The following is a 12,795-nucleotide window of genomic DNA, read 5'->3' as shown; positions in this document are numbered from 1 at the left end:
CTCTCTCGCTCGCTCGCTCGCTCGCTCGCTGAATTCTCAATACCATGCTCTTGGAGATCCATATGATGTAACTCTTTTGCGGTGTGTTTGTTGGGATATGATGAACTTTGAGTTTATGATCAGTCATGTCTTTTTATATCCATGAAAGTTATTTGAGTTTCTTTGATCTCTTATATGCATGATCTCTTATAGCCTCGTATTTCTTCTCCAATATTTGGGTTTTGGTTGGCCAACTTGATCTATTTATCTTGCAATGGGAAGAGGTGCCCGGTAGTGGGTTCGATCTTATGGTGCTTGATCCCAGTGACAGAAAGGGAACCGACACGTATGTATCATTGCTACTAAGGATAAAAACACGATATCTATATCTAATGCCATAGATAAACTGATCTTGTCTACATCATGTCATCGTTCTTATTGCATTATTCTGTTTTTCCATGAACTTAATACACTAGATGCATGCTGGATAGCGGTTGATGTGTGGAGTAATAGTAGTAGATGCAGGCAGGAGTCGATCTACTAATTTTGGACGTGATGCCTATGTAATGATCATTGCCTGGATATCGTCATAATTATTTGAGGTTCTATCAACTGCCCAACAGTAATTCGTTAACCCACCGTTTGCTATTTTTCTCGAGAGAAGCCACTAGTGAAACCTACGGCCCCGTGGTCTTCTTTCTCATATATTTGCTTGCGATCTACTTTTGCTTTGCATTTTATTCAGATCTATTAAAACAAAAATACAAAAATACTTTGCTGCACTTTATTTCTTTGCGATCTATTATTTCAATCTACTACAATTTTTTGGCATTGTTACCCGAAAGGGATTGACAACCCCTTTAACACGTCGGGTTGCGAGGTGTTGTTATTTGTGTGCAGGTGTTGTTTACGTTGTGTTGCTTGGTTCTCCTACTGGTTCGATAACCTTGGTTTCTTCACTGAGGGAAATACCTACCTTCGCTATGCTGCATCATCCCTTCCTCTTTGGGGAAATACCGACGTAGCTCAGAGAGCAATCAATGGCTTAGTAGTGCATATGGTACCAAAGGCCCACTCTCAGTCACAGAACATCACACGGTTGTCCGGCTAGTGAGAGCAAAAGCTGGAAGTCACCCCACGCGAAAAACGTCTAGGAGAAAACGGCTGGCGATCCAGTCATTTTCTTTTATGAGTATTTGCTCGGTTGAATCTGCTCCCAAGAGTCCAAGTATTGTACGCTCCACTCCTCGGCCATTATGTGCCACAGCTACAGACCGGCTCCTGGATGTCTAGCTAGGAAGAGGCAAAGCCAAAGAGTGGAGGCGACATGAGAAAGATCGAAGGGGGCTCGGGCAAAACTGAGTCGGCACCCTCTACATAAAACTTGCACTGCTAAAAGCAAACATTTCATATATCTGCACAGACTAACCTTGTCTTTTACATGATCATTTTCGTGGGGAACCCCTCTCCTCGGTCGGAGGCTCGAAGGCTACACCCAGTGGGTGCTCTGGCGCGCCCCGTTGAGAAAACGCCGCGCTGATTGCAGGCCCGCCGCCGGCTCCAACTGGCACCCTCGACGCCACAGTACTCCAACAATAGCGAAGACCCTCCGCCTAACTCTTTGGGTCGCTCGGAGGCTCGGAGGCTACACCTAGTTGGTGCGCTAACGCGCCCCCACTGGAAGAAAGCTACACCGGCTACAGCCAGCCACCATCATTAACCTATACTACGACAACCGCGAACACCCTATGCCCGACTCTTCGAGTCGCCCTGAGGCTACACCCAGTGGGTGCGCTTGCGCGCCCCACTCGGAACACGCCGTGTTGGTTGCTGGCCCGCCATCGGCTGCCACCGGCATCCTCGACGTCGCAGTCTGCTCCAACAACAGCAAGACCCTCCGCCCGACTTTTAATCGCCCGGAGGCTCGGAGGCTACACCCAGTGGGTGCACTTGCGCGCCCCACTCGGAACACGCCGTGGCATCTTCCGTGACGCAACTCACCCCACGATATTACCACGATAGATTTGATTACAACTAACTCGGACTGACGCTGTTTTCAGCAGAACTATGGTGGTGTCGTTTTTTGTGCAGAAATAAAAGTTCTCGGAATGGGCTGAAAATTTACAGTGATTTTTTATGGACCAAAAGAGACCCCCGAAGCTTTGAGGAAGGACCAGAAGCCTCATGAGGAATCCACAAGCTCGCTAGGCGCGCCCTCGCCCCCAGGGCGCTAGGAGCGAGCTTGTCACTGCCTCTTGAATCCCCTTGATGTGGGACCGACGCCAAAAATTTCTATAAATACCCAAACCCCCAGAAAGAACCCTAGATGAGAAGTTCCGCCGCCGCAAGCCTCTGTAGCCACGAAAATTCAATTGGGACCCTATTCCAGCACCCTGTCGGAGGGGGAAATCATCACCGAAGGCCATATTCATCATCCCGGCAGCCACCATGATGAGAGGGAGTAGTACACCCTCAGGGCTGAGGGTATGTACAAAGTAGATATGTGTTTGATATCTCTCTCTTGTGTTCTTGGTTTGGCACGATCTTGATGTATCACGAGCTTTATTAATATAGTTGGATCATATGGTGTTTTCCCCTCTCTATCTTGTTATGATGAATTGAGTTTTTACCTTTGAGGTTTCACTATTATTGGATCGAATACTTTTATGGATTTGAGAACACTATGTATGTCTTGCATATGAATACCCGTGGTGACAATGGGGTATTATATTGATTCACTTGATGCATGTTTTGGCACTCAACTTGCGGATTCCCGAGGTGACATTGGGGTAATCTATGCATACGGGTTGATGCATGTTTTCGTCTTTGTTTCTTCAGTAGAAATCTTGGGGCACTCTTTGTGGTTCTTTGTGTTGGACTGAATATTATGAATCTGAAGCTGTTTGATGCATATTGTATAATTGACCCATGGATACTTGTGGTGACATTGAGTATCTAGGTGACATTAGGGTTGATTGATGTGTTTTTATGTGGTGTTATTCTAGTACGAACTCTAGGGCTGTTTGTGACACTTATAGGAATAGGTAAAAAGATTGATCGGAAAGAATAACTTTGAGATGGTTCCGTACCCTACAAGCAATTTCTTCTTATGTTCTCCGCTAGATAAGAACTTCGAAGTGACCCTTTGTCGCACGTTGAGGGATTGTCATATGATTTAATTATGTTAGCATTGTTGAGAGATTGCACTAGTGAAAGTATGAGCCATGGGCCTTGTTTCTAAGCATTGCAATACCGTTTGTGCTCCGTTTTATCATTTCCTACCTTGCTATTTTTTATCCTATATCTACTATCCATACTACACTTGTATGACCATCTCTTCGCCAAACTAGTGCACCTATACAATTTACCATTGTATTTGGTGTGTTAGGGACACAAAAGATTTCTTGTATTTGATTTGCAGGATTGTTTGAGATAAACCATCTTCATCCTACGCTTCCCACGGATTGATAAACCTTAGGTCATCCACTTGAGGGAAAATTGTTACTGTCCTACAAAACTTTGCGCTTGGAGGCCCAACACGTCTACAAGAATAAAGTTGCATAGTAGACATCAGGCGTTCAAGGAGAGGGTCATTAAGGAGGGCCCTTGGGAGGAAGGAGGGGATGCGGACAATGTGTGGATGAAGATGGCGACTTGCATTCGTAAGGTGGCCTCGGAGGAGTTTAGAGTGTCCAGGGGAAGTAGAAGCGAAGCTAAGGATACCTGGTGATGGAACGATGATGTCCAGAAGGCTATTAAGGAGAAGAAAGATTGTTTCAGACGCCTATACCTGGATAGGAGTGCAGACAACATAGAGAAGTACAAGATGACAAAGAAGGTCGCAAAGCGAGCTGCCAGTGAAGCAAGGGGTCAGGCGTATGAGGGCCTCAACCAGCGGTTAGGCATGAAGGAAGGCGAAAGGGGCATTTATAAGATGGCCAATATCCGAGAGAGAGGAAGACAAGGGATGTTGACCAAGTTAAATACATCAGGGACGGAGCAGACCAACTCCTGATTAAGGACAAGGAGATTAAAGCATAGGTGACGGGAGTACTTCGACAAGCTTTTCAATGGGGAGACTCATAATTCTACCATTGAATTGGACAACTCCTTTGATGATACCAACACGTGTTTTGTCCGGCGAATCTAGGAGTCTGAGGTCAAGGAAGCTTTAAAAAGGATGAAGGGGGCAAGACAATGGACCCTGATTGTATCCCCATTGAGGTATGGAAAGCCCTCGGGGACATAGCAGTAGTGTGGCTAACCAAGCTTTTCAACCTCATTTTCCGGGCAAATAAGATGTGAGAAGAATGGAGATTGAGTATATTAGTACCAATCTTCAAGAATAGGGGGGTGTTCAGAGTTGTAATAATTACCGTTGAATTAAGTTGATGATCCATACGATGAAGCTATGAGAGAGTCATTGAGCACCACTTAACAAGAATGACAAGCGTGACCAAAAATCAGCTTGGTTTCATGCCTAGGAGGTCGACCATGGAAGTCATTTTCCTGGTACGACAACTTATGAAGAGATACATGGAGCAAAAGAAGGACCTGAATATGGTGTTCATTGACTTAGAGAAGGCCTATGATGAGATACCGCGGAATGTCATGTGATGGGCCTTAGAGAAACACAAAGTCCCAACAAAGAACATTGCCCTAATCAAGGACGTGTACAATAATGTCGTGACAAGTGTTCAAACAAATGATGGTGACATTGATGACTTCCCGATTAAGATAGGACTGCATCGGGGGTCAACTTTGAGCCCTTATCATTTTTTACTTTGGTGATAGATGAGGTCACAAGGGATATACAAGGAGATATCACATGGTGTATGCTTTTTGCGGATGATGTGGTGCTAGTTGACGATAGTCGAACGGGGGTCAATAGAAAGGTAGAGTTATGGAGACAAACTTTGGAATCGAAACATTTTAGTCTTAATAGAAGTAAACCGAGTACATGAGATGTGGTTTCAATACTACTAGGCACGGGGAGGAGGAAATTAGTCTTGATGGGCATGTAGTGCCTCAGAAGGACACCTTTCGATATTTAGGGCCAATGCTGCAGAAGGATGGGGGCATTGATGAAGATGTGAACCATCAAATCAAAGCCGGATGGATGATGTGGCGCCAAACTTCTGACGTTCTCTGTGACAAGAGAGTGCCACAAAATCTAAAAGGCAAGTTCTATATGACGACAGTTCGACTCACAATGTTGTATCGTGCTAAGTGTTGCCGACTAAAAAACGACATGTTCAATAGTTATGGGTGCCGGAGATGCGCATGTTGATTGATATGTATGTAGTACAACAAGATGGTTATAGTTTCCAAATTGAACCACTTTTTATTAACCGATGATGATTGATTGGTTTATGCCTTAATTTGCCACTTGATCTGTAAAATAGAGAAGCGGAAGAAGTGGGGGTGTCATTCGCAATCAAATAGAGCTGTTGCACACTTTCGTTAAGGGAACTAATCTGCGCCGGCGCGCCGGCCCAATCATTCGGCCGGTCAGTCCCCTGGCCGTCCGATTCAGCCACGCACAGCCATCCGATTGGGTGTGCGTTCTCTTCTTCCTTCCCCCGCTCGTCTTCATCCTGGTTTAGCCTCATCGCCATTGCCCGACGGAATTTTCTGTAGCCCCCCATCGCCCCTCTTCCCCTGGCCTCCTGCTTGCAGATCCGCGTGCCGGCTCGCCGTCACCGCTCGCGGCATCAATAGCCATCGATCTGGCATTTTTGTTCTCTGTTGTCGTCTTCTTCGCAACAGGATGCCGTCTTTTCCCCTTGCGTGTCCGTCTCCTGTGGTTCAGCCGCACCTTCTTCCCCCAAAGCTCTGCACCCGTCTCTCCCGCACACTCTCGTCCTGTCTCCGGCCGCCTCGCCCCATCACAACCCCCACCAGCATCTCGCGCTGCTCGTTAGCGTGTTTGAGGCACCGTCGTAGCAAATGCATGGATGTAGCAAAAATCTTCGCCCATGGTAGCAAAACCGAAGCACAGTTGTAGCAAACCGCCGTCGCGGCCGTCGCGGGTTGCAGCTAATCCACGAACGATTGAAGCAAAATCCAACGGCGGTTGTAGCAAAAACGTCACCGCCATCGTCGAACGTCGCGGCTAAGCCGTGAAGTATGTAGCAAACAACAACGCCGTTAGTAGCAAAAACATCAACTGTTGCAGCTCCCGACCGAGGTCACAACTAATCCGTACATGGTTGTAGCAAAAAAATCACTGGTGGTAGCTCTGCCATAGCCGGTTGTAGCACAGATAGTCTTCGTTCCAGCAAAAACATACAACTTGTTGATCGCCGCCGTCGTCGCATGTCGCAGCTAAGTCGTGAAGTATGTAGCAAACAGCGACGCCGGTAGTAGCAAAAACGACAACGGTTGCAGCAAATGTCGTTGCCGCCAACTCGGGTCACAGCTAATCTGTACATGGTTGTAGCAAAAAGTGTCTCCGGTGGTAGCTCCGCCATAGCTGGTTGTAGCACCATGGTCTTGGTTCGCCATAGCCGCCATCGTACCTTCTCCACCATTGCTGGTAGCAGCACTGCAGCATTGCACAACATGGTTTCCAGCCCTGAAGGTCGTCGTTTCCCAGCCTCTAATGGAAACATCCAGCTTCCCAGGCCGTCATTGTTTCCCAGCCTCGGAGGGGAGCTGGATGGATGAAGGGAGCGCATTATGGCGGTGCTGCGGCGGCGCGCGGGAGGAGCACGAGCGAGCAGCGCGCGGCCGGTAGCATGCAGCAGTCTCTCCCGCACACATCTCTACTATTCCATGGTGTAAAAGGTCGTGGAACAGAAAAAGAGAGGGAGAAGACGGAGGTTGCGGGGCAAAGGGACGTGTGGTGGGGCCACCAGGAAACGTGCGTCCGTGGAATCGGGAGCATTCAAACGAAACAATCGAACGCGCAGTGTGCGTCCGGCGCTAGCGCTTCGGCCGGCGCGCCGGGGCTAAATGTTTCCCTTTCGTTAATCCATAAATAGAATCTATTTATGTAGACACATGGATCCGTACATCTCAAACAAAAAGAAATCAATAGTAGGAGAATCGGATGATATCTTTCTCGAAACAAAGAAAAAGAAAAAAAAGAAAGAAATCATAATCAAATAAAGCTTCTCGAGGGCTTGCTTATAAGGATAAGAAAGAATGCTTACACTACTAGTACATATGAATACAAATACATGCGTGCATAGAATTGAGTTTTGGCCCTATATTAGCTCTGCCTTGCTGGTTTACGGTCGTCTGCCACGATGGTAGGCCTCGTAACTAGCTCCAATCGATAAGCATCAAGAAGCGATGACATCAAATGTACACAATTCAGTACAAAGATTCGACCTACATGGGCTTTAAGTATCCAAATTGTGCAGAAATGTACGAACTCATAGAGAGGTGACTAAATTATGCAGAACTGTGAACTCAATATTTACTTCCTTAGTACATAGCAGCCCAGGTGGAGAAACTAAAATTGCAAATGCACCTTGTTGCGTATAAAAACAAAAAAGAGTAGCAGCATAGTTTATTATTTTCTCCAGTCACTCAGATTTTTAGCACAGCATGTGACTGTTGATTCAGCGTATGGAAATTAATCTGGACCAGTCACTCATACATAACTCTCTAGCTACATACGAACACTCAAATACTACTACCAGCTCCGAAATGGGACAAAGAGTGCATACTGCATAACCATGCATGCTAAATTATCAAAGAGATGGGACAAACTACCCATGATCGACCGTATTGGACAAAGATAGATAGTCAACGAGAGTATATGGCCGCTGCACCAAGCTAGATGGTTGTTCGATGCGTCCATACGGAAGATGATATGCTCCAATTTTTAACAATCTTCTCTCGGCAAAGTCAAAGCTCGGGTAGATGGTGTCAGCGCTAATGGAGCCAGAGGGGAAAACCTCTGGAGACACCGAGAAAAAGCAATAAATGCCCAAGAACAAAGCTCTTCCTGCGCCACCACCCAAGCTCTTGACACGGGATAGTGTGCCGGTATCCAAATTCACTCGATACATGTTGTACCGATGGTGAAAACCCGAATTATTCCGCGACGTGAATGGTACAATCCCACGGCGGATGACCATCAGCTCACCACAATTGTTGAAGAGGTGCATACTTTCCGAAATTGGGGAGACATGCATCTTCAACTTGGCAGTCACCTCCAGGCGAGGTGGCTTGTTTGGACGGAATTGCAGCACCATGACACCATCAACGTTAACGTGGTAGAAGCATCCTGCAAACATTAACGGCCTTCTTGTAAGCCCATCAGTTCTGTATTCCAGCAACATCCAGTGGTCGTCGCCGGGCTTGGCCATGCCAAGCGTGTGGAGCTTATTGAAACAGAGCACCACTGTTGAGTCATCACTAGCAATGCCAGAGCCAGTCGCTATGAAGTTGCCTATGTCGAAATGGGAAAGCATGTCATGGTCTTTAGAGGGAAGCAGCGTGGTGAGCGGCGGTAGCTCTGTGAGGTGACGAGTGAGCGGGTTGAGCAGGCGGACGTGGTTGTGGTCGTAAAGCAGAACTAGGAGGCCCTCAGGGGTGACGGCGAGCAGCTCATGGTCAAGGAGTTCCGGGAGGTCCAGTTGGATGCACTCACCGGTGGAGGAGTTTAGGAAGCAACGGCGGTTGGGAGCAGCGAGTGGTTCGCGGAGCGGGACCCACCGCCAGGGATGGAACCGGCGGTCGAGCCCGCTGTGGGTGCGCGGTTCTGTGCAACACTGCCTCCATGGGCGGCAGACGGCACGGAAGCGGAGATAATCGGCGACGTCATATGCGAGGACGCGCTCGGCGATTAGTCCTGCCGGCCCATCGCCTAGATTGGACCAGTCCCTCCTGCGAGGGTAAAAAAAATCAGATCTGATGGGATTTCGGTGGGTACAGAAGAATGGGAGTAATAATCATTACCAGTTGTTGTTGTTGTTTGTCCGCGAGCGTTTTGCCCCCCAACAATAATAATTTGGGAGCGGCTGGATGGAACGACAAGGGCGCAGTCCTCGGTTCTGGATGGAGAGTATAGGGCGCAGCAGATGTTTGTTCCTTGGCTTCGAATCATCATCACATCCCCGAGAGGGGACGATCTGGATCTGAGCGCAGGTTGAGGGGCAAAAAAGTGATCTTGTTCTTGGATTCGAATCATCGTCACATCCCCGAGGGGAGACGATCTGGATCTGAGCGCAGGTTGAGGGGCAAAAAAGTGATCTTGTTCTTGGATTCGAATCATCGTCACATCCCCGAGGGGAGACGATCTGGATCTGAGCGGAATTTGATGACAAATCTTGGCTGCTGCTGCTAGTGAGCGTTGCCGCTGCTGCTGCCGCCCCTGTGCGTGCGCGCGTCGCCCCCCAATTGGGGGGCGGCTGGGGGGAGCAAGGCCGCAGAAGATGAGGCCGCCCTCTTCCTCGCTTCGTCGTACCGCCACGCCGAGATGGTCTTCTCCTATTATCGGCTCCTCCTCCGCCTTCGTCCCCCTCGTGGGGAGAGGTGGTGCTTGGCTGCTTCGCCCGACGGGAGGGAGGACGACGGACAGGGGGGGCATGGGATTGGGCGGCGGCTTTCATTCCGACGACTGCGCGCCGCCGGGGAGAAGACGAGGGTTTCCGCTCCGAAATGGTAAGGTGAAATTGGTGGGGCGGGGGTGTCCTTGCTGGGTTGCTGGGCCTCTCTGATGTCCAGCCCTGGTATATAAAGACTCGTGTGCCGCCCTTGCTGGTCGGTGTGGGACTATCCTACGTTTGCCTCGATCCGACTCCGACAAGTGATCTTCTTTTCGTGGTAATGTGAGATTGACCTGCAAACCACGATGACTTTCACATACCAAAGATGGGCCCGTTGCCGAAACAAAATCAAAGATTTTTATTCTCAGAAAGTAAGGAAAAAACATGTCAGGTTTGAAAGAAAGGAAAAAAAAAAATCAATGATGGACCCGCTTCACGTGATGGGCCCTGAGAGACAGTTACCGCCACCAGCGGGCCGGCACTTCAGTAACTTTAAATAGCACGTTACGGAGCAACTAATTAACGAGCGCTCCTTCGGAAGCCTCGCAACGATTAGCGCCACTTGGCGTGCTCATAGCCATTCGCCATGTGTCGCGCTCCCTCCGGATTTTGTTTTTTTATTTTTACGCACGTGTTTTCGGTTTTTTACACGTTTTCTTTTCTTTTTTTTATGTTTTGGTTTTCTACCGGTCTTCCCTAACTTTTCGACCAACAATTTTTTTTCGAAAAAAATATTTTTTTGCGCAAAAAAATGCATTTTTTTGAGAGAGTCACGATTTTGTTTTCGCGAGAGGCACGGTTGTGCTTTCGCGAGAGGCACGGCCGTGCCTCTTGAAAACGGAAAAAAAACATGTTTTCTGTTTTTTTTCTTTCGCGAGAGGCACGGTTTTGCTTTCGCGAGAGGCACGTGCGTGCCTCTTTCGAAAAGGGAAAAAAGACGTTTTTTATATTTTTTTTCTTTCGTGAGAGGCACGATTTTGTTTCCGCGAGAGTCACGGTTGTGCTTCCGCGAGAGGCACGGGCGTGCCTCTTTCAGAAAGGGAAAAAAAGTGTTTTCTGTTTTTTTCCTTTCGTGGGAGGCACGGTTTTGCTTCCACCAGAGGCACGGTTGTGCTTTCGCGAGAGGCACGGGCGTGCCTTTTTCGAAAAAGGAAAAAACGCGTTTTTTTATTATTTTTTTTTCCGCGAGAGGCACGATTTTGTTTCCGCGAGAGGCGCGGTTGTGATTTCGTCAGAGGCACGGGCGTGCCTCTTTCGGAAACGAAAAAAACCCGTGTTTCCGGTTCGGTTTTTTCGTCGGTTTTTTTTGTCCGGTTTTTTCGTGAAAAAAAAAGTTCGTCAAAACCTATCAACATGGGATCTAGTTTTGAAGATCTCGATGCGAGGAATCCAATGGTGAGAGCGGTTTGAGATTTGGACGCACGGTTTAAGAGATAAGACATTTTGAATAAACGGATCTACGAAAAAAGGGAAAAGTCCCAGGTTGCGACAAGTGGCGCACATGCAGCGCGCCATTTGTCGCAACCTGGGGAAGTTGGAGTGATCTCCGCAAGAAGTACTCCTTAATTAGTGATTTCGCACGTTGCTGGGACGTCTAAAAAACACTGCGCGCTGGGAAAGAAGGCAGCGCGCACCCCCTCCCTCTCATGCACGACCTTGCGCCGGCCCTGGTTTTTTTTTCTTCATTAAGAAAGTTCAGGATTTGAAAAAAAGGTTTAGTATTTTTTTAACAAAATCACTAATACAAAAAATGTTTACAAATTTTACAACAATGTTCCAAAATTAAAAGAATATCATAATTTCTTATAAAAAGATCTTTTATAATTTTTATGATTTTTCTTGAATATTCATGAACAAAATCCAATTCTGATAAGCATTTTTGGTATTTTACGAAAAAAATCAAAAATTATTGTTTTTTCCTGAAATTGATGAACAAATTTTGCATTCGAGGATATTTATTAATATGATGAACATTTTTTATTTTCATGGACAAAAATTGCATTTAAATGATTAACATCAATCGACGGATTGTCACGCTCGCGTCCGCCGTCCTGGTTGCGCGACACGTGGCCTACTGGACTACCCATGTTTTCTCTCCCTAATCTTTTCTCTTCCTCAACCTTTTCCCGTGCGCAGAAACACCCGCCTCAGCCACCACCATCTCCTTCAGCAACGCTCGCCATGGCCGCCACCATCTCAAGCTCCTGCAGCAACGCCAGCCTCGGCCATGCCCGCGACCACCTCAAGGTTCGCAGCAACGCCCGGCTCGACCGTGGCTCTGCCTGCCGTCAAAACCATCTCCTTCAAGTCATGGTCTCTATTTGCAAAAAAAAAATCTCCAACATGAACTATGTTGCAAAAAAATTTGCAACATGACTCTTGTTGCAAAAGGATTTTTGCATTCGATATTTAAAATTTCTGCAACAAGACCTTTGTTACGAATTTTTTGGCAACAAGACCTTTGCTGCAATAAATAAATAAATAAATTATGCAACAAGACCTTTGTTGCGAAAAATTTCTACAACAAGACCCATGTTGCAAAAAAAAAAATGCAACAACACCTTTGTTGCGAATATTTTTTGCAACAAGACCTCTGTTGCAAAAAATAAAGAAGTACATACTCGGGTGAGTGCAACAAGCTAGCTGTTGCGGAGGGCCTTCTACGACGCCCATTCAAAGAGATGGCTGCTTTCGGGGTACTCCTAGATCGGACATCCGTTAACGTTACATCCAATGGTCAGCGAGCCAGCGGATCTTTTCTAATTATCCGCCGGCCGACGCGTACCGTCGCCCTTTAAATAAATGTTCAGCAATTTCAAAAAATGTTCCCAGATTTCAGAAAATGTTTGTGAATTTGGGAAAAAGAAAAATAGAAGGCGAAATGAAAAAACGAAAATTAAAAGAGAAAGGAAAAAAGAAAAACGAAAAAAAGGAAAATTGGTTTGAGAAGGTTATAGAACCTTTCTAAAACCCAGGACGACTAGCTGGGCCAGCCCAAAACCTACGCACCGTAAAGTGTGCTGGGGGTGGGGTGCACGCGGTCGGTAGGCAGCGACCCGCGTGCCAAATAGGATCCACCATTTATAACACCCGGCTTTGATCCCCATAAAAATCTTGCTTTGATGTATTCGGAGTGCTTCCAATTGTTTTTCAAGAATCCGTAGTCTACACTTCTACACTACTATTAAACAAGAGAACTTCATCAGAGCGGACGAAAACTCTGGTGTTCCCACGCCACAACTCACGCTCGCACGAGTCTACAAGTAACAACCCACGTCCTTTTCTAAAAAGAAGAAGAGAAGGTAACAAC

General features: G+C 47.1%; 1 protein-coding gene across 3 annotated transcripts; it reads right to left on the bottom strand.

Annotated features, from left to right (window-relative positions):
- Positions 1 to 7,380: 7,380 nt before the first annotated feature.
- LOC119276920 lies at positions 7,381 to 9,630 on the bottom strand. Of its 3 annotated transcripts, none has more exons than XM_037558090.1 (3): positions 8,896 to 9,630; positions 8,588 to 8,823; positions 7,381 to 8,221 (listed from the first exon to the last, which is right to left on the bottom strand). In XM_037558090.1, exons 1-3 carry the CDS (start codon positions 9,546 to 9,548, stop codon positions 7,701 to 7,703), a joined length of 1,410 nt encoding a protein of 469 aa, XP_037413987.1. In that variant the 5' UTR covers positions 9,549 to 9,630; the 3' UTR covers positions 7,381 to 7,700. The 3 variants fall into 3 exon arrangements, with proteins under 3 accessions (XP_037413987.1, XP_037413986.1, XP_037413985.1); XM_037558089.1 differs by having other exon boundaries at positions 7,381 to 8,823; positions 8,896 to 9,158; positions 9,243 to 9,630; XM_037558088.1 differs by having other exon boundaries at positions 7,381 to 8,823.
- Between the last annotated feature and the right edge of the window lie 3,165 nt (positions 9,631 to 12,795).

Source organism: Triticum dicoccoides, chromosome 3B, assembly GCF_002162155.2.
Source record: "Triticum dicoccoides isolate Atlit2015 ecotype Zavitan chromosome 3B, WEW_v2.0, whole genome shotgun sequence".
Classification (NCBI taxonomy): Eukaryota; Viridiplantae; Streptophyta; class Magnoliopsida; order Poales; family Poaceae; genus Triticum; species Triticum dicoccoides.
This window is presented reverse-complemented; position numbering and strand designations above follow the sequence as displayed.